Here is a 19144-nt window from a genome sequence, read left to right on the forward strand (position 1 = left end):
CACTATTGAGCTTGCAAAAGCATTAAGTGCAGTTTTCAGGTTTATACCAAATAATGAAGCCATTTAAGTGTGTATGAAACAGTCACTAGTGAGCAATAGCCATCAATCCTGTTAAGGTTTGTATTTGTAAAGCCAGGCTCTGTACCGGTGAGAGCTACAGGTGGTGAAGGGACCAGTACTAAGTGATAACAGCCTGCCTACCATTAGTGTTTCTTTAGCCATACATGTAGGTTACAAAAGTCCCAGAAGGCTATCTACTCACATTCCATGTGGCATCCATGAATCCTAATCCACCTTTTTTTTTTTTTTTTTTTTTATTTTAATTGCACAGCCTTTTAAGGTTTTAATTATTTTTCTAATCAGTTTTGTGTTGTAAATATAAGATAGTTTGCCTTTTTTTTTTTCTGTTTCCTTTTTAAATGTATTTATTTAAAACAGCAGCACTAGAGACCTCTTTCTGGAAGCTTTCTTTCAAGCAACGTTACAAACATTAAACTGTCTTGAGTTTTTGAAAAAGCAGTCTTCAGTCTCAGCATTGTGCTGTCAAAATAAGTCATTTTTACGGAAGGCTAAAGAAAGAATAAAATTTTTGACTGCTGTAGTAAAAGATCATTACCACATCTAGGCTAGAGGCATAGTGAAAGTGTAGATTTCAGTGAAAATAGTTCTTACTCATCTCTTAACAGTTGGGAAATAAGTAGCTGTATCACAGGCCACTGCATACCACTGTAATATATTACAAACTAGACCATTAAGGTATGTTGCTGGTAAACTTGCTGAAATTATTGCTGATGTGCTTTTCTGTAATAACTATTAACATCTGCTAATGTTAAAAGCTTTCGTGGGGAAAAACAAACTAATTTTATCTTTTAAACTTAAAACTAACCTTTAGCAGAATACCAGTAATTTCTACAGTGCTCCTTTACTAAAACACTCATTAGTATCATGGTGTTTGTAACAGCCTCAGATCAGGTAAAATTTGAGGTTTTCTGTGTAAATACATGCATACATATATATGTGTGCATATATGTGTGTGTGCATTCAACTATCTAGATCAACCTGCTGGCTGATTATGCACAAGGGTATCACACTCATACCCATCATTGGAAGGTGGTTGTTACTGAGGCTCTGCCTTAGGCTTTTCAATTGCCATGTTCCCCTGCAAGTGGAAGAACATTTTACAGCTTGCCATCCATTACTTCTAATAAGATTTCTGGTAAGACTTTGCTGCTGATGTGCTTCCTTCAGACTATCCAGGCAAAGAAATGTAGTTGAGGGCTAATGAGTTAATTGTGATGACAGCTGGTGATAGTAAAATACCACCATTTCTAAGTAAAGGTTCAGCTCACTGCTCTACTGGCAACAAGGGTTAATTCATAGCTACTGGACACCTGCACTGACTGTCACTAACTTCTTGCATATCACCAGTAATCTATCATCTCATATATGGCATAAAGACATATATTCAATTTTTGCAACATAGATTTGTCCTCAATTGAGGAAAAATAAATAGCCAAGTGCAAACCTCATGTCACTTTAGTAACATTGTAATTTTTTCCTCCACTCTAACAATGAAAATATAATTAAAGTTCCAGGAAAATAAATCATAGTTTAGTGAGTAGGAGGCTCTGAAAAATAACGCAGTTTTAACAGCGCATGGTTGATACAAGCTGGACTGTAGCGCCCAGGGCTCCCAGGGTCTGGAGAGAATGAGGCAGCATTGCCATATTTCCCTGGACTTCCTGTCACAGGACTGTTTCTTCCTGGACTAGAATACACTGAAGCATTTGGTGGGCCAGCAGCAGTGCTTTGGGACTTGTATCTTCCCTTCAATGCCGGACTTGGCCAACTGGAAGAAAGACAAAGGCATTTTGCATTTCGTTAAGAAAACTGCAATAGAGCGAGCGAGCAGTAGTGTTACTTGGTGTCACCTGCAAGTCAGTCTTAGAAATAATTTACCATCAGAGAAGCACTGTAACTGATGTCTGAGAAGAGAAAGTGACAGCACAAATATATCACATTGATTTAGACATGTTGCTTAATTAATGAAATGTAATTTTCTCCAGAATGGCCACAGAGAAGGAGCAGGTGCTTGTGAAGCACCGTGACAATTTTGGTCCAATGCTCCCATAAAAAAAGGGGCATTAGGAGCAAAATCCACCTGAGCTTGGTTAGTGCCATAGGTATTGTGGCTCATTTGTTTGGCTTTGCAGCAATACCTTTGCCTGTCAGATGACGAGTATGACTGCACCGCATGTTTCCATTTGTAAATAAGGGGGTACTTCTGTGGATCAATCTGTTCTGCTTCTATAGCTGCTAAGACATCGCTGTCCAGCTTCGAGGGCTGTTCCCTAGAATAAAAACAGAACAAGATAAAAGAGAATGACACATCTGTCCAGGCAATAAGCCATCCCAATTCTGAAACTTTTTTTATAAAAGCAAATTACCCATGTTCCTCTATAAACAGTTTCTGTATGAACTTTTTCCAGCAGGTCCAGCTATAAGTAACTGTCCATTATTACACAGCAGCCTCATTTTAAAAGTTTTGAAAACTTAATCTGAGGACATCCCAACAGTATAGTAAACACTTTGTTAACCTAAACTAGGCTCACCATGAAGTTACAAGTCCATCAGATGAATAGTAAACAACAAAGTTACCTGAAACTGTGATTTGGAAAGGTTTTGTCTTTGTTCTTTGCATTTCAGATACAGTATTCAGGTAATTAATTGCAAGAGCTGTATGGCTACTGTACAAGCACTGAAGCACCTTAATAAACATTGCTTAGTTTCACGTGAACTTGACCTTGCTGCCAGTGATACTACAAAAAGCATTTTGTTTTGCGTAGATGGACCAAAGGACAAATAAAAGATGATTCATACCCAAGCAGAAATAATTTCTTATTTGTGGGTGAAGTCTTCAACAGAAATTTGTGGGAAGGAGGCTCTTGACATATTTGTGCCTTATTAGTCTGAATTCCAGATTCCATGGACAATCGCTCCTTTTCTGATGGTATTTTGTGCTCTGTCCTTAACTTGGCCTCTCCAGGTTTACCTGTAGCACTTGCCTCAGAAGAACTTGCCAGTGCAACCGCATAGCAGGTCTTATCCAGCTGGTCCTTGGCTATTCTACCCTGACTTATTCTTTGAGCCAGAATTCTCTCGTTCACAGTTTTTTCACTGATTTTATTTGATTCTCCTGCGTCCTCTTGTTCTCGGAAGGTCAGGCTTTCAAATTCTGACATCACACTGCAAATGGGCAATACGCGACATTCTTCTCCATCACGCAAGTGCTTTCTGTCATTAATTATCCTTTCACTGGCCACAGGATTACAAAATCCATTTTTGCTGGAAGAAGCCACCTTTTCGTAGTGCCTGGGGTGATCTGATGTTTCTATGATGTTTACTGTACGCTCCAGCGACAAGATATCACACTCAGAGTCTCCAATAGCATCGATGCTAGGTTCTTTGGACACAATAGGTGGGCTGTTATTCCGTGCTGCGTTTTGTCTGTTTTTAATTTCTTCTAAGCTCATGTCATCATCATCCTCATCCAAAAATGCTCCAACAGAAATAGAATTGCAGCACTTTTTACTCTTGCCTGTAAACAATTTTAATAAGAGCAACACATAAGCTGACTTGCAACAGAACTCCCATCAAATAAATAAACTAGGAACAAAACCAGTCTTTATGCCTTACTTTATTTATTGAGGCCCTCTGTAATTTTATTTATGCAGCAGATTGAACTAACGCAACTTAAACCTACAATGCAAAATGACAACCTCATGGATCAATCTTTTTTGCAACTAACCTTTTATATCCTAACTGTTTGAGAACCTTGTTTCTTACACTCCTTAATTCAATCATTAGCCAGCAACAAAAGGATAAAATCCAAAAGCAGAATAGGCTAGGAAAACATTACTAATATGGAACAGTGCACGTTTCTGTCTCCTCAACGGAACAGATGCTTACAACTACTCCAATGATTATCCTTCAGGGTTTTGTCCGCCCAGGTTTATCCCAGTATCAGAGCTCCTTCAGATCCATAATCACAAAGGAAATGAGGAAGGAGCACAAAGATTTGGGAGCAGTGTGTGTAGTCCATAAATACATAGCAAGCAGTGATTTAAGGTGTTTTAAAAGCTTCCTGGGTTTTGTTGAGTCTCAATTTCATCCTGAAGTGTAAATAGCTACTCCAGTAATTTAAGAAGTTATTTATTCTGTATCTGTGGATTACAAAATTCCATAATCTACAAAGAAATTTCCAAATGCTCTGGAAAAAAACATACTGAAAGCAGAACATTCTTACAGGAATTTCATTTAGGGGCTATAATCACGTAAATAACTTCTAATATAAGATAAAGAACATCTAATGAGGTCTGTTCTAATTCTCCCATGTTCACATTGTTGTTAGCTACTTTTTCAATGCTCTAATCAGACTGTTTGGATAACAGATTAATAATAGCAACCACAATAGGTGAATACCATTTCCCTGGGCACCATGCTTTTCCCTCCCTCCTCTCCCTAGGTACAACCTGTTGTTTGCAACATTTGCCTTTTTCTTACCAGAAGGATGTGGAGTTTTAAATCTATTGCAGGTTTCATTTTCCCCTGTCTCTTGCTGAGCCTTTTCGCTCATTTCCCGATGACTCAGGTACTCTTCTAATTTTCGCAACCCCTCCTGGGAAGACAGATCAACAAAACAGCCCAGAAATTCCCAGTATTCAACCCACGGGAACCCCAGTTCATGAGCTAACTCCCTGCAATAAATAAAATAAAACGAATCATTTGTGAAGACATAAATATTAGTTTGACAATAACTTTTTTCTGAATACATTTTATCAGCTATTAATAGGAGTATAAATGTGCAACTAGGCAACACAATCCCGCAACAATCAACAGTCTGTGCAAGCGATACACATGCTGTTAGCAAGCATAGCATCGTGTTTCTTTAGAATATTTTTCAAATGTTACCTGTTTTTACAGTTAGCACCATACATTTCAATTTTTAAGCTGACTGTATCTAGACATCAGATGGACATGAATCCACACCGATGTAGGCATAATTTGAATGACACTCCATTTAATAGCTTTCTTTCTTATTATTTTGGAATGGGAGAAGGTAAGAGGAAGCAAGGGGTTCTTTTAAGGAAAGGACTGTGATCAGCTGGAAACGAAGTATGGTTTTTCTCTATATATTGCTGATACAAGGTATTTTAACAGCAAGGACACATGATAACACACACACGGTTTTTGTAAAGCAGAACATTTGTATTAGGACCTTTTCATTCTGCTATCTTTTTAATAGTTCCACATTTTCCAGAATAAGTAGTTTGAGCATAATTTTAGATCTCCTAACAAATCAGTTGAGTGAATGTTTGGGAAAAGCATTCAGTATGTATCATCAAAACCGAAATATTTTGTTATTGGCAAAGCTGGAAAGCCATGTCTCATAGTTTTAGCTGAAGTATTTTGTTCACACAAAAGAACAGTAAAAATCCAAGCACAATATAGTCTATAAAATATTTCTGGCAAATAACTTTTGCCCAAACAGATGTTCACTAAGTAATAATTGTACTCTTAGTACAAGTGTTTTGCTTTTAATTGTGCTATTACTAATTCTCTATACTGATACTCTATTAGATACCTTCCAACTCTTTCAACACCTCTTTCCAGATCAGATTTCCTGACATTGTGAAAGAAGCCAGCTTTCTCTCGGGGTGGAGTCTTCCACAGCCTGCGAAATTCTTCAGCCTTTAAAAAAAGAAATAATTTTTTAAAAATCACCACATACAATATGAAAGTAAATCAGTGCTGGCACAATGCCTACCTATAAGGTCTAGAAGACATTTTGCTGTGCTCTGTCTACATGTTCAGTCTCTAGTCAAAAAAATTCAGGTTCTGCCACAAGTATTGCTCAACTCTAGCTATGAAACATCTCATTTTGGATCTAAGGTTATTCCTCCCCGTGTGTTTATTAGCTTACTTTGGTCTCATAACTGTTCATTAAAAGAATAATGATGATAGTATATAACCACCTTTACGTAATCTGTATTGATACTAGGCCTAGGTGGTTTTAATTTGTATGCAGCAGGAAATACGAAGTGTGTCTTACAACATTATAATTTTATTTAATGACAAATGCTCATTTGTTTAGAGGCTTCCACGATGCAAAGGTGGTGTTTTTACATGTATGTATCTGATTCCACAGACTTGTTTCGATTGTCATAATATATTCTTGCTGTTTATTCAGAAGTTTGAATTTGAACTCCTGAACTTTATGCCTTTATACATGCAACAGTGACTAGGATCTCTAACAGTATGTCACCAATCAAAATAATGCATTATTTACACCCTATGTAAAAATTTTCAAGTATAAAGCATATTTACATTTCTGTCAGGTGAACAGTAAATTGATCAAAAAGCATCTTTGCAAGCAAAAAATCTTAAGCATTTTCGTAGAACTCTGTCCCGTAGGAATTGAAGCATCACAAGACGGAACATTCTTAATCTCATTTACTCACTACGTCTAAAGCTGTTGTACTGTCAGCATGGTCATATGAAACAAGAGTCAAGGAAATGCCTATAAATTTAAAGTACATTTCACTGGTATCTAAGTATTCTTCATGAAAACAAAAGACTTTTCCTACTATACAATCACTACTCTTTCAAAACTATCCAGTAGCCACTACTTCCTCATCAGCTTTTCCATTTAGAAAAAAATATGAACATTAATTCAAGAAGCAAAGGCATGATGAACTACTTCAAACTTTCTAGAAATGAGACAAAGATGTATTTTTTTTAACCCAGTTCATAGCAACACGTAAAGGCTTGTTTAGCATTAGAAAGTTAGAGAAATTATCTGTGAGACAATGCAAGGTTTGTCAAAGAGTACTCTTTGACCAAAATGATTAAAATAGAATACATTAACAAAAAGAACAGAACAACTTTCCTTCGACTAGATTGGCTTCTGCAGAGAGAAGCTGTGGCTGGCTGCCCCATCCCTGGCAGTGCTCAAGGCCAGGCTGGATGTGGCTTTGGGCAACCTGGTCTGGTGGGAGGTGTCCCCGCCCATGGCAGGGGGTTGGAATTGGGTGATCCTTAAGGTCCCTTCCAACCCAAACCATTCGCTGATTCTATGAAATTTCCACTCTTACTTACGCCACCTGTATCTGTGTTTTCAGCAATAAAAGATTCTGTAGTGTTCCCTCACTATGGAAGAAAACCCTGTTCAAGATTAAGAAAGCCACGATCTATAACAGCAGCAACAATGTACTGTGTGTTTTCTCCTTACTGGAGGAAAAAAAATAAAAAAAGGGAAAAAAAGGCATTAGAGTTGGATGGAGTTCTCGTTATATCCTTACCTTTGAGGGGCTCATGGGGCCTGCAAAAGCTCTTATAGACAACACTGGATCTTTGGGGCTGCCAGGGTATTTAGATAAAGGTGTCTGGGGGATCTCGTCTGTCTGATCCGGTGACCAGGGTGCACCAATTACAGGAGCTGAGGAATTGTCTTCTGCTCTCAGCAGCGGTACATAGTATCGACCTCAAATACAGTAATACAAAGCTTTCTTAACTTCATGTTACGTTAGCCTGCTGTTTCTTCCAAGAAAATCAATCTTTCTACTTTACCATCTGACTTTCATTAGTAAGAATACTTGTAATGCTTGTATACTTGTAATGCTCCTGATTCAAACTCACTGTTTCAGTTTTTATTGACTGCTTGCAGGTTGTAATGCAGTTCAGGCTCCCTTCCCTCTCAAATGCAAAAATACATGCATTGATACACACGACAATTCCTAAAGCTTGTCAGCAAAGTTCAAAACCTAGTTTTTCAAATGCCCAAATTCACACATGACAAAACAGGGAAATCTTTCACGTCAAGGAAATTACATAGCTTCCAAACATGACAAATAAACCTGCTCTGTAGAGGGCTTTTGTTTGCTTTTAGATTAAATTTGCTGCTATAGACTCATTGGATAGAATACGGGCCATGACTGCCGTACAGAGCTATGAAGAAACCCTTGTGATCCATCCAGTAAGAGTACTGACCACATAATTTAAAAGACACAGTAAGTTTTCTGTTCCTTGCCAGTTCTAGAGTTTCTTTTTGATTTTTTTACAGCACTTTACGGTAGCACCACTTATGAACAGAAATGCTACAGAAAACAAAGAAGATAGCAAAGGTCCTGGTGAAAAATAAAAGGTATAATATGCCTGATATGGTATAAAACTCTGAATACAGACCTTTCAAATACTCTCTTAGTTTTTCTTTCAATTCTGCAGATTTATTCTTGCTTCTCTCACACACTACCTGTTAATATAATATTAGTTGTTTATTAATAAAACATAAGGCATCAATCTCCAGTCAACTGCAATGAGTTCTTGAATAGTCACATTACTGGCTTCTACCAATCTCATCCAGTTCTTTTAATTCATAGTTGAACTAACCACTAAAATACATCCACATCCATAAAATGGACACTAAAGAAAAAACAGGGAATCATAAAATCCAGAACTTTCTTTTGGATATAATCAACACAAAATATTTTTAATGTTATCAGAGATTTACACTCTAATCATGGCACTAGTATCTCAGACTTCTATCTACAGTAGGTCAGTAAACATTCAAACTTGAAAAATACTACTAAGGCATAATAATTTTGTTGTGGACACTGAGAGACTTACTTCTGCTGGAGTTTGATCGTATTTGTTCCTTGGATTTTTTACAATAGCTGGGTGTGAGGTAAGCACATTAACAACATCCAAATTCCCAAACTTGCAGGCAAAATGCAATGGAGTATCAAATCCCTGTGATGGGAAGGAGGGAAAATTCACATATATTTGGAAACACAATAAAGTCAATCCCCTGTACTTTATTTTGAGACTAGAAAAAGTAACCGAATGTTGTGACTGATTGACCAAGCTCTTAACAGATCATTTCTCACCATACTGTGGAATAATGATCATTAAAAAATACAAAACCCATGAACAGCTCATTTTTCCTAGAAATGACCCTTTCTATTGTCTTTCCTTCTCCCTTGCACTTCCTTAACCCCTTCCAGTTGTTTTCATAATAGTAAGAAACTGACAAAAGTACAAATCTTACCATTTTATCTGGTGTATTAAGGTAAAGGTCAACAATATATCGGATGCGATTCTTTAACATTGTACTATCATCATCTGGATACATAAGCCGCATAAATTCAGGATTTTCCAAAGTGTCCAGTAATAACTGGCAGATACCAGGTTGATTCTCTTTGGCAGCAACATGCATGACATTGTACCTGCACCCTTCCTGAAAACAAAAAAGACTTAACATTAGAATGAACAGAAATCTAAACACTCACACTCTCTACTGATTTAACGATGAAAATTCAAAGGTTCCCACAGTCTTATATTTAGATTGTTATTTCTTAATATTATCTTAGGAAAATATATTTACAAAACAGTAGATAAACATTCAGAGCTGCAATAAGTTATACAGTACTGTGAAGACATGTATCTACATACCCACATTATTCTTAAAATTGACTACATTATCCTTACACTCAGCCATAGTCTGTTTTGACATTTAGGGCAAATACGTAGCAAAGAAGGCATATTAAGGTACTACATAATAAAAGGAGATAGGAAGCACACTATGTAAATAGAGCAAGAAGAAAGGTGTATATATATAAAATTCATTGCACTGTAACACATTACATACTAAATGTTAACAGCCTCACAAAGCTGGTCTGATACAAGTTAGTTGTTAACATGTGATTGCCAGTCTTCGCTAAATGGTAAGTTACGAGTGAATTTTAGATCCACAGCATGTTTTGAAATTTACAGCATGGTGGTCCCAAGGTAAGCAGTGCTGTAGGATCATCTAGTCACAGCCTAGACACTCCCCTGTTCCATAATACCATTCCATTAAAAAATCCTGGTTGAAAGTTATCAATACCACATGAAGACAAGGCTATTCTTCGTTACTGGTCAAAACTATTATTTCCCTCAAAAACTGCATACTCCATTTCTTTAGCTCTTCTGAAGCAAAGCAAACTCAACTATCCTGGGGGCACTTCTGAAAGACAGACAACAGCCACATTTCTGTTAGCTTCCAGCTAGTATCAGTAAACACGGAGAAACTGTGCACCGTGGAAAGAAGTTTTTTCAAAGGAAGAGCGGGAACAACATTAATTCCAGTTCTGCTTGTCAGGCCTCAAAGTTAAATCACTAAACTGGAACCGGGATTTTTTTATATTTTTATTTTTTTACCTGCACAACCGTTGGATTGTCTCCAGATCCAATCAGATAGCGAGGGTTGCTCCAAATAAGTTCTGAAAACGTTGATATATCTCCTTTCTCAACAGCTTTCCGAAGTTTAGCAGTAAGATCCTGAGTACGTGGACTTTTGTAACTGTTGGCCCTTTCCTTATTAGCAGTTTCCATCTCAGGGGAGCATAAGCCATCTATTAAAACAAAAGTATCATACTTCTATATGCATTCTTTAAAGTGATCACTACTTTAATACCACCATCAAAATCTTTTAATCTAAAGTATTAATTTTGCCTCATTAATGTAAAGAAATATATATATATATATATATATATTATTGACAAGACATTTCAACATACTAGTAGATAGTAACAGGTAGGAAGGAAAATATGACTCAATTGTCTTGTGAAACTTTCAGAGTTAATATGGACTAAAAAATTGTGTAGCTACTAATCTGCTTCCAAAACTGAAAGCAAAATTCTACAAGAAATAAGAACTTCTTGAATATTTGAAATTGCTTTTGCAATTATATGATTCAAGTCACTTTAATCTAGCAACTGGGAACACTGTGAAATACAGTCATGGGTTACAATTTTATTTCTGAATATAAGACCTTACAGAACAATTAAGTACAGTTTTAATATACTGTGCAATTTTACCTGCGCCTTATTAAACCTGAAACTCCTGAAGTCCACAAGTATAATCAAATTCCACCAAATATAGCCAGATGCTATTAAGCAACATATCTCTGCAGGCTGTTAACAACATTTCAGATTTGAAAGAGTAGCAATATTTTTTAGCGTAAAATTTCACAGTATTTCACAGTACAAAGGCAATCATTTTAAAAGTAACAACTTTATCACAACAAACCAATTGCGATTCATTAAGATGCTTCACTCTATCACTTTGATTTTTTTCTTGTTATAAGTACATTGGGTATGAAGTGGTCGGTTCTTTTCTGATAAAAAAAAATACGAGATTGCATATTGTATCTACAGCACACACGAATACTCTCACTAACCTCTGTTAAATGATCCTGTTTTCATTGGAGACAAAGTTAAGGAGGACTTGCTTGGAGATGGAAAGTAATCACAAATTCCTTTAGCAAATTTCTCAGCATCTTCTCTGTTTGAAAAAGCTTTAAAACGGGAACCCTTAATCATCTTAACAGCTTGGAGAGCTTCTTTTTTATCTTCATAAACATGTATTCTCTCTGAAACAATGTAAAATCAACATTGGCATTTCAATACCTCAGATTTGTTCCTAGAAACGGATTATAAAATTATCAGACTATCCTTCCAGTTTGGTCATAAACTGTTTCTCTACGAACATGGCAAAAGAATCAAAGCCTATTTAAATTTTATCATAGGAAACTGAGAGGAAGAACGTTACACATTCCAACTAACATCAGGTGCTATCTGTACAGTGAATGTTCACATTAATCAGCGTTTTAAAGATCTCTTTTATAAACAGCCAGTTTCTATATCAGAGTATTTCACATCTAGACTGAAAAGCAAACTCAGAGCTGCACCCTGCACTATTTTCCATGTTTTTCTGTGCAGGAAGTTCAGCTATGTAAGTGACCAACCCACTGTCGTAACTTAAGACTTCTACACAGAACCTCAGATGGCAATCAAACCATTCTCCTTCCTCTCCTTCCACATTTAAGTAACTCTGTTCAACTTAAGATACGGGAATATCTTTTCTATGAGAACAAATATTCACTACTGCCTCACAGTGCATGACGCTTTATGCACTACTGTAAGCCTGCCACTAGGTCATTTGGTGATTCCTTATGGCAGTATTTACAGATGAAATGTGAAGAATGACCAATGCCTCTTGATACCAACTGGCATTAAGACAGAAAGGAAAATATGAAATTTGTTAGATCATTTTAGCTTCAATTGATGATAGAATAAATAGCTTTTTGATTGTTTATTTCTAAGATTACTTTTTTATTCTTGAGAGGAATTAAAGGCACAGGAGGGGTACAAAAGAAGGAGAAAGATTTTTTTTCAGCTAAGCTATACCTAGAGTAGAGGATTTTCATGTGCATCAAATACTATGGCAGAACAGCTGGGATGTTTCATAACTGTATTTCCATGCCTCAAAAGATTCAGTAAGTGCTATATACAGGAACAAGAAAAAAAAACCCACAGCTTCAATCAGCACCTAAAATAGTAGCACAGTGGTATTTGTACCATCTGCTTTACAGAAAAAATGTCTTATCTAGATATGATTGTAAAATGGTTATTGTTGGAAGTAAAAAAAACCAACTGTGTATGTCCAATTTAAGATAATACTTGTCACAGACAGAGAGAAATTGGGGCAAGTCTGGCACAAGCACAGAGCAGAAGAAACCACATTATGTCTTACAGTGTTTTACAGAACATGGATTCTAATAACGTAATAAAGCATAATATAGATTATGCTAGGAAAATCATTTGTAATAAAGAATTTGAGTATTATAATAAAGGTCTGCTGTCTTAGAAAGCAAAATACACAGAATTAATCTCTTAATAGTCAAACTTTCTGTGTGTGTGTGTGTATGTGTGCTGAGAGGCAACTTCATATGTCATTCCTCAAATTCATGTCTTCAACTCACACTGAAACAGCACAGTTGCAGTCTGTGATGGACTTCAGGAAAGGAATTTTAAAAAGGCTGAAATACCATCCTGATTTTCCAGACTGACTTAACTGGTCAAATGGGAGTACAGCATGGATTCTAAACTCAAAGTAATCACATTATCAAAATCAACATGTCTTAGTTCTGCAGAGTACTTTCTGTAACAGTTTCTTATACATCTACCTCCTCATTAAACCACACAAGTATCACTGAACTCTCAGTCTGACTGTAAGGGCTAATAAGAAGGACGTCACAGAACAGACATTCAGTTTAGGTCCTAAATGAAAAAGTCCTGAATAACGTAGCTATGGGATTGTATGGAAACCAAAACAACAACAGTGTGACCATGTCCCAGCTGATTGGCTAAAATTGCTTCCTCGCTGTTTGCCCTATGTCATATCTGAACTAGCAAAGTTATTTGTAACTTACATAAAATACATTTGTTAATAATTATTAAAGCTTAGTCCTTTAAATACTGGCCCAATGTTTCTTAATACTGATTCACACAGATATGCCCACAATTAATTCCTGCACAACAGAAATTATTTCATTTTTTGAAAAGACTGCTACTATTCACTTAGTTCTTCCTCTCCTTTTTTTCCTCAAGGGAGAAAAAGAAAGGTGAGGAAGTCATGGCAATTTTAATAGTGTAAAATCATGTGCATTCATGCTTCACAAACAAATGCTTTTTGCTCATATTTGGTATCCACTCACCTTTACTGCCTCAATTTACAGTGATATGTAACTGGATATAACGGAAAACACTCCTCAGAAAATAATACTTTGTTTTACTATACAATATGGAAAGCACAGGCCAGATTTGAGCACCTCAGAAACACACATATGACATTTACCGTTTCTTGCCAATATGTCATCATAAACAGGACAAACACCATAGTAGAGCGGAGGATCACTGGATGGCATCTGAGCACTCATCTGTGAATCAGCATATCCTGCTCCACAGACTGGAGCCGAACAGTTCATGTGCATCACAGCTTCTTCTTCTGGAGGGTTCAGACCCACACAGTACCCAAAGTCTCCCTCTTCGGGAACGTTTCCCTCATGGTTGTGATTCAGCACTGCATTTTTCAAAGCCTTTTGAGATTCTGCCTGGCTGCTGTCAGATGGGACATTTCCAGCAGCAGCCTCTGACCAACCTGATCCTTTTTCTTCCAATGCTCCTTGCTGCTCCAACAAAAACTGAGCCAACTTTTTTTCAAAAATAAACCTAGTAGTCGCGGTAATGGGCCCACACTTGAGTCCTGCTCTTACAACTTCTTCTCTAAGCTCATCAGGGGTGAGCTGCTTCAGTCGGGATAATATTGCATCCATTGTTATTTCACCTGGAGGCGCGGGGAAAAAAGAGATGAGATGAACTGTAAAGACCAACGACCTTTCTCCTACTATTTAAATGCTGTATTAAAACAAAAAGTATCTTGTAACTATTGTTCTGATTCTGAGGAGATGAATGCAGATGCAGAGAAGGCAAAATATTTTTCAACCCAACACAACAGTAGAGTTTTCAAGCCACGAGCCTTTAACCATTATTCCCTCTCCTCTCACGAATACTTGTAAATACACGAAAGTGTATTTACAATGTACGTTTTATTTTGTTTTGTTCTTTTAAAATTTCTTTAACACTTTCAGAATGTAAATTCAATCCAGAATGTTTATGCATGAAAATTTATGACAGGCAGGGATAATATTTGACTCTTGTCAGGAAATGAACAACTGGGGTGAGTAATGGCATAGCAGGACACGATAGATACCGCAAGACTCAGGTTAGACAGTGCCTACAGCTAGAGGCACAGTCGCTATTACTGTTATTTCACTAAGAATTTCTAGCTGAAAAAAGTGTAAGACGGAAGCATGATGCAGCAGCCAGAGGAGTCTATCTCTGGCAGTGACTCAAGGCTGGAACTATTTACACAACATGTTTTTTTTCCCAGCCCCCGTTTTGACAGCAAGAAGCCAGAAAAACAGTTGATCTTTTCACATTTCCCTCCTTGACAAAGAGCAGCAGCTGAAAGAATTTCTGTATTTCCAAAGGAAAACCCTTCTCTCCAGTACAACACCGTAAATTTCCCTGCTTAGTTCCTTCCACATTACCCACACACTTACAGCTTCCACATGGGCAGCAAAAAGATACTGAAGACATGATGCCAGTACCAATTACTTGCTGTGAAAAGCCTTTAAACGTAAAAAATACAGGATTTGGGGCGTTCAGTAACATAAAAAGCTTCCATGTTATTTCATTAGATCCTACATCCATATAACCATAAAGGCTGTGAATGTTCCCTGCTGTACATGATTTAGAAATGACAGCGTTACGGCAGGAACGATTACGCTGCCGTGCTCCTTTAGCTTGTTTTCGCTCCTCCTTAACTCGGCCTTTCCCTCACCAGCTAACCAGTTCATGCCTGGGGCTGGTGCTTGTGACATTTTTAGCACCAATTCAAGCAAGTTACTGTTTCCCAAAAGGAAGAAGTAAAAATATTATTTAAACAGTTGTATTTGCACACCAAGGCATGGATCAGGAACTCAGCTAGGACTATTTCTTTCTATTTAAAGCAAAGGGTTTTGTGGTGGTGTTATTTTTTTTCTCCCCTGTAGCACTCCCCATGCACTACTTTCTGTTGTCTAAGCATGGTATGAGAAACACCTGGTCATTTGAAGAGTTCTCCTGGTTTATGAACAGGGTTTAATGCAGCACTTCGCATGAGCCAGAACATCCACTACAACGTGCGTCTTTGGGTTACTAACGTGAGGCTTAAGCAGTGAGGGGCTGCACCCTAGGGCCACAGGCCTGCAGCGTTTCAAACACGGGATCCTAACACGCCCGGTGTGCTTTCTGTCAAAGCATGCAAACTCAGAAGTGATTCCAAGATTGCATCCTCATCGCAGAATTGCAGTATAGCCAACACCCCTTTTATTTCATTTGTATGGCCAACAGCATTATCACAAAATATATCAACAAACTATACACGACCGCATTGCTTTTAAATCATCTGAAGGTTAAGTTGGCAAAGAGCGAAACTTCTCAATATAAAAAAACACAGTATTCACACATTTTTGGAATAGTGAATACAGCCAAGGAAAATTCCCACTGGCATCAGAATTCAAAGCTATGGTATTTCTAAAACTAGGACATAGTTTCTAAAACTATGGAAACAATGTTAATGCCAAACTTTAGGTAGACTTTCAAATATTTTAACTTGGCAGGTATAGTTATGTGAGTGTGAGGGATGTTTTCTGTGAGCAGTAATTGTGTTTTTTTTCCCCCTTTTTTTTTGAATGCCTGCTTTTAAACATGTTGTTCTTAGAGCACGCACTTCAGTCCCAAAATATTTCATAAATACTAACTGAAACCTTAGAGAAGCCATGGGAAATGAGAGCATTGCAGCTGCAGAAAATAAGCTGTGCAAAGACACAGTTGATGCTACCTCCACAGAGTATTCCAGCTCCCTCGTGATGCCTGAACCTCCAGAGAACCTCACTGCTAGGGTTATCTGACCTGCCCACGGCCCTGTGACTCTGCAGATACACGTGAAGGGGCTGTGAGGGTGGTGAGGCCCTGGCCCAGGGTGCCCCAAGAAGCTGGGGCTGCCCCATCCCTGGCAGTGCCCAAGGCCAGGCTGGAGGGGGCTTGGAGCAGCCTGGGCTGGTGGAAGGTGCCCCTGATGTGGCAAGGGTGTTGGAACTGGGTGGGCTCTGAGGTCCCTTCCAACCCAAACCATTCTCTGCTTCTATAATTTTCTCATTCTTTTTTAATGAAATTTTATGCCACTCTTTTAATTAAGGATAAAATGTGGCCCTGACGTTATATACATGAATATTAAGACCTTCTATTCTGATCATTTCCTTTTTGAGATTAACTGGAAAAAAAACATGGTAAAAATGAAAACTCAGAGCAAGAAAAGTTATTGCAGAAACACCTCAACAAAAGTAATTTGAAAGGCCTTATATTGAGGAATTAACTCAGGAAATGTTCACATTTTTAGGGTTTAGAACCAGCATGTTCATTCCAAACGCTGCACAAGAGCAGACTCAAATGCGTGCAGTTCATATCTGTAGAGCACACAGGCACGCATGAAACCTTTCTCCTTGGCTTGGGGTTAAGTCAAAAACACAGGAAAGGAGTGATTTCTCTGGTATCTTAAGTTTTGATACAATTTACTGCCTAAAATTTGATTTTCAACCTCATCAGTGTAAGAAAATATTTATTTAATGCATCCATTACAACCGTGTACAACCGCATCAGAGTCAAACGACAAAGCAGACCCTCCATGAAGCAACTGATCTTTGGTTTCAGATCTGTCAGTATGAGGAGTTTTCTAGATAAAAATTGTTTGTGTGACAACATTCACCCAGCTGTCAAAGGCCATATTCAAATTACCTGCCAACTTGTTTCATGATAATGTATTTTCCTGTTCAGAAACACAGATATGTTTCTCAAAGCAACATAGTTGTTTTGAATCTCCCATAGCAGTTTATTTACTACAGCATTAATAAGATTTTTTTTTAAAATAACATGGCTTATTTTAAGGAGTTTGGAAATTTGCTTAGAAATAAGACAGAACTTTCATGAAATGTTTGTACTGACACTAAGCTTTTAGCTAATACTGATAAACATCTGTGCATTTTTAAATGCACTGCCTATTTCCATCTGTCCAAACCAAAAGGTGTGACTTGCAAACCCGCACACTAGCAGCTGTTTTAAGATAATCATTTGGACAGTTCTGTATGTGCAGATTGCAAAAGGTTATTATTTGAACTTTAAAGTACATTTTATGTAAATTCAAATGATCCAGAGTTCGGCCAGCACTAGTGCAAGTTACTTTTCTCTAATTTAGCACACAAGGTCTTGCAAGTTACCTTCAGTGGTTTTGCAAATACCATCAACCACTGGAACAGTCACCGCACGCTTGTGGCTTCTTCCTAATCAATCCTGGAAAAATGGGCAAAAAAACACATTTTCTTTTGTCTTGCTACGTCAGTATGAAACTGCAGAATCTGCTTCAAAAAATTAAGGCCAGTACCAGGAGAGAATGAATAATCAACTTTTAAGGGTGGCAGTGCTGTTCTTTCCACTACTTATCAAATGGTTCTGTAAATCAGCAATGCAAGAACACAAGTCGCTTTTTCTTCGCTCCTTATCAAACCCTTCAGTGAATTAACAATGCAATAACAGTTGTGTTTTTTTTTTTTTTTTTTTTTTTTTCCCACTACTTATCAAACCCTTCAGTAAATAAACACTGCAAGAACGCTTTTTTCCCCCCGCTGCTTATCGAGCCCTTCAGCACACAAGCAGCACAAGCACGCGTTTTTCCCTCGAGCCAGGAATTCACCGCGAGTCGCCTCCTGCCTGCAGCCGCACACCCACCGCGGGGGCTGCAGCTCCGACCCGCAGCTACCAGCGGCCGAGCCCCCGCCGCCACCGCCGGTCACCGCCTGAGGGCTCCGAGCGCCGCGGCGGCGGCAGCAGGGCCGCTCCCCGACGAGGCGGGGCCGGGCCCCGAGCCCACCGAGGCCTGCAGCGGGCAGCCGGGGCCTGGCGAGCGGGGCCGCCCGGCTCCCCCGGGGCCGCCCCCAGCCCCAGCCCCGCGCCCCTCACCTGGGCGGCTCCCGCCGCGGCGCCGGCTCCCCTCGGCGGGCGGCGCGGTCGGGCCGAGCGGGGCCCGGCGGCCTCGCGGCCTCCTGTCCAGCAGCCGCAGCAGCCAGCCCACGGCGCCGATGACGGCGCAGGCGGCCAGCAGCTCCCAGGCCGGCCAGCGGCCCCAGCCGGCCTCCCACAGGGAGCCCCAGCCGGCCCCGGCCCAGCGCTCCATTCCGCGGCCCGCCCGCCGCCCGCCGCCGCCGCCCCTCCCCGCCGGGCCGGGCCCGGTACCTCAGCGGCTCCCGCCCCGCCGCGAAACGGCCCCGTCGCCCCGGCAACGCGCCCCGCGGCATGCCGGGACCGCGCCTCCTCCCGCCCGGCCCGCTCATGGGCGCCGCGCGGGGGGCGGCGGGAAGGCGGCGCCGCTGCCTCAGCGCCCCGAGCCCGGCGGGGAGAGGGGGGACCCGGCCGGGCCTTACCGTGCCGGGGGCGGCCGCTGCAGGCGGGCGGCTGAAGCCCCGTGGCGGGGCCGTGGGGCCGCTGCTCCCCTCCTGCAGCCGGGCCCGGCCGCCGCCGAGCCTCCCGCGGCCCCTCCGCCGCCAGCCTCGCGCTGCCCCGGCCGCGGTGCGCGGTGGGAGGGAGGGCGCGCACGGCGCTTTCGGAAT

General features: G+C 39.8%; 1 protein-coding gene across 2 annotated transcripts; it reads right to left on the reverse strand.

Moving 5' to 3' along the window:
• Positions 1-1531: 1531 nt before the first annotated feature.
• ANKLE2 (ankyrin repeat and LEM domain containing 2) lies at positions 1532-18810 on the reverse strand. Of its 2 annotated transcripts, none has more exons than XM_032198710.1 (13): positions 18771-18810; positions 13738-14226; positions 11279-11470; positions 10258-10451; positions 9107-9295; positions 8686-8808; positions 8245-8311; positions 7362-7543; positions 5645-5751; positions 4564-4757; positions 2881-3598; positions 2220-2351; positions 1532-1849 (listed from the first exon to the last, which is right to left on the reverse strand). In XM_032198710.1, the coding sequence occupies exons 2-13, from the start codon at positions 14213-14215 to the stop codon at positions 1612-1614; spliced, it is 2814 nt and encodes a 937-aa protein (XP_032054601.1). In that variant the 5' UTR covers positions 14216-14226; positions 18771-18810; the 3' UTR covers positions 1532-1611. The 2 variants fall into 2 exon arrangements, with proteins under 2 accessions (XP_032054601.1, XP_032054600.1); XM_032198709.1 differs by lacking the exon at positions 18771-18810 and adding an exon at positions 18498-18711.
• Positions 18811-19144: the final 334 nt, after the last annotated feature.

Source organism: Aythya fuligula, chromosome 17 (assembly GCF_009819795.1).
Source record: "Aythya fuligula isolate bAytFul2 chromosome 17, bAytFul2.pri, whole genome shotgun sequence".
Taxonomy (NCBI): Eukaryota; Metazoa; Chordata; class Aves; order Anseriformes; family Anatidae; genus Aythya; species Aythya fuligula.

Bases quoted from the DNA above. Each gene is read 5' to 3' on its own strand.
- ANKLE2 (XM_032198709.1), bottom strand. From the start codon at position 18,711: ATGGAGCGCTGGGCCGGGGCCGGCTGGGGCTCCCTGTGGGAGGCCGGC. The intron at 11,471-13,737 runs GTAAATGTCATA...ACATTGTTTCAG, and splicing joins TGACATATTGGCAAGAAACG to AGAGAATACATGTTTATGAA. The intron at 3,599-4,563 runs GTAAGAAAAAGG...AATTGTTTACAG, and splicing joins TAAAACTCCACATCCTTCTG to GCAAGAGTAAAAAGTGCTGC.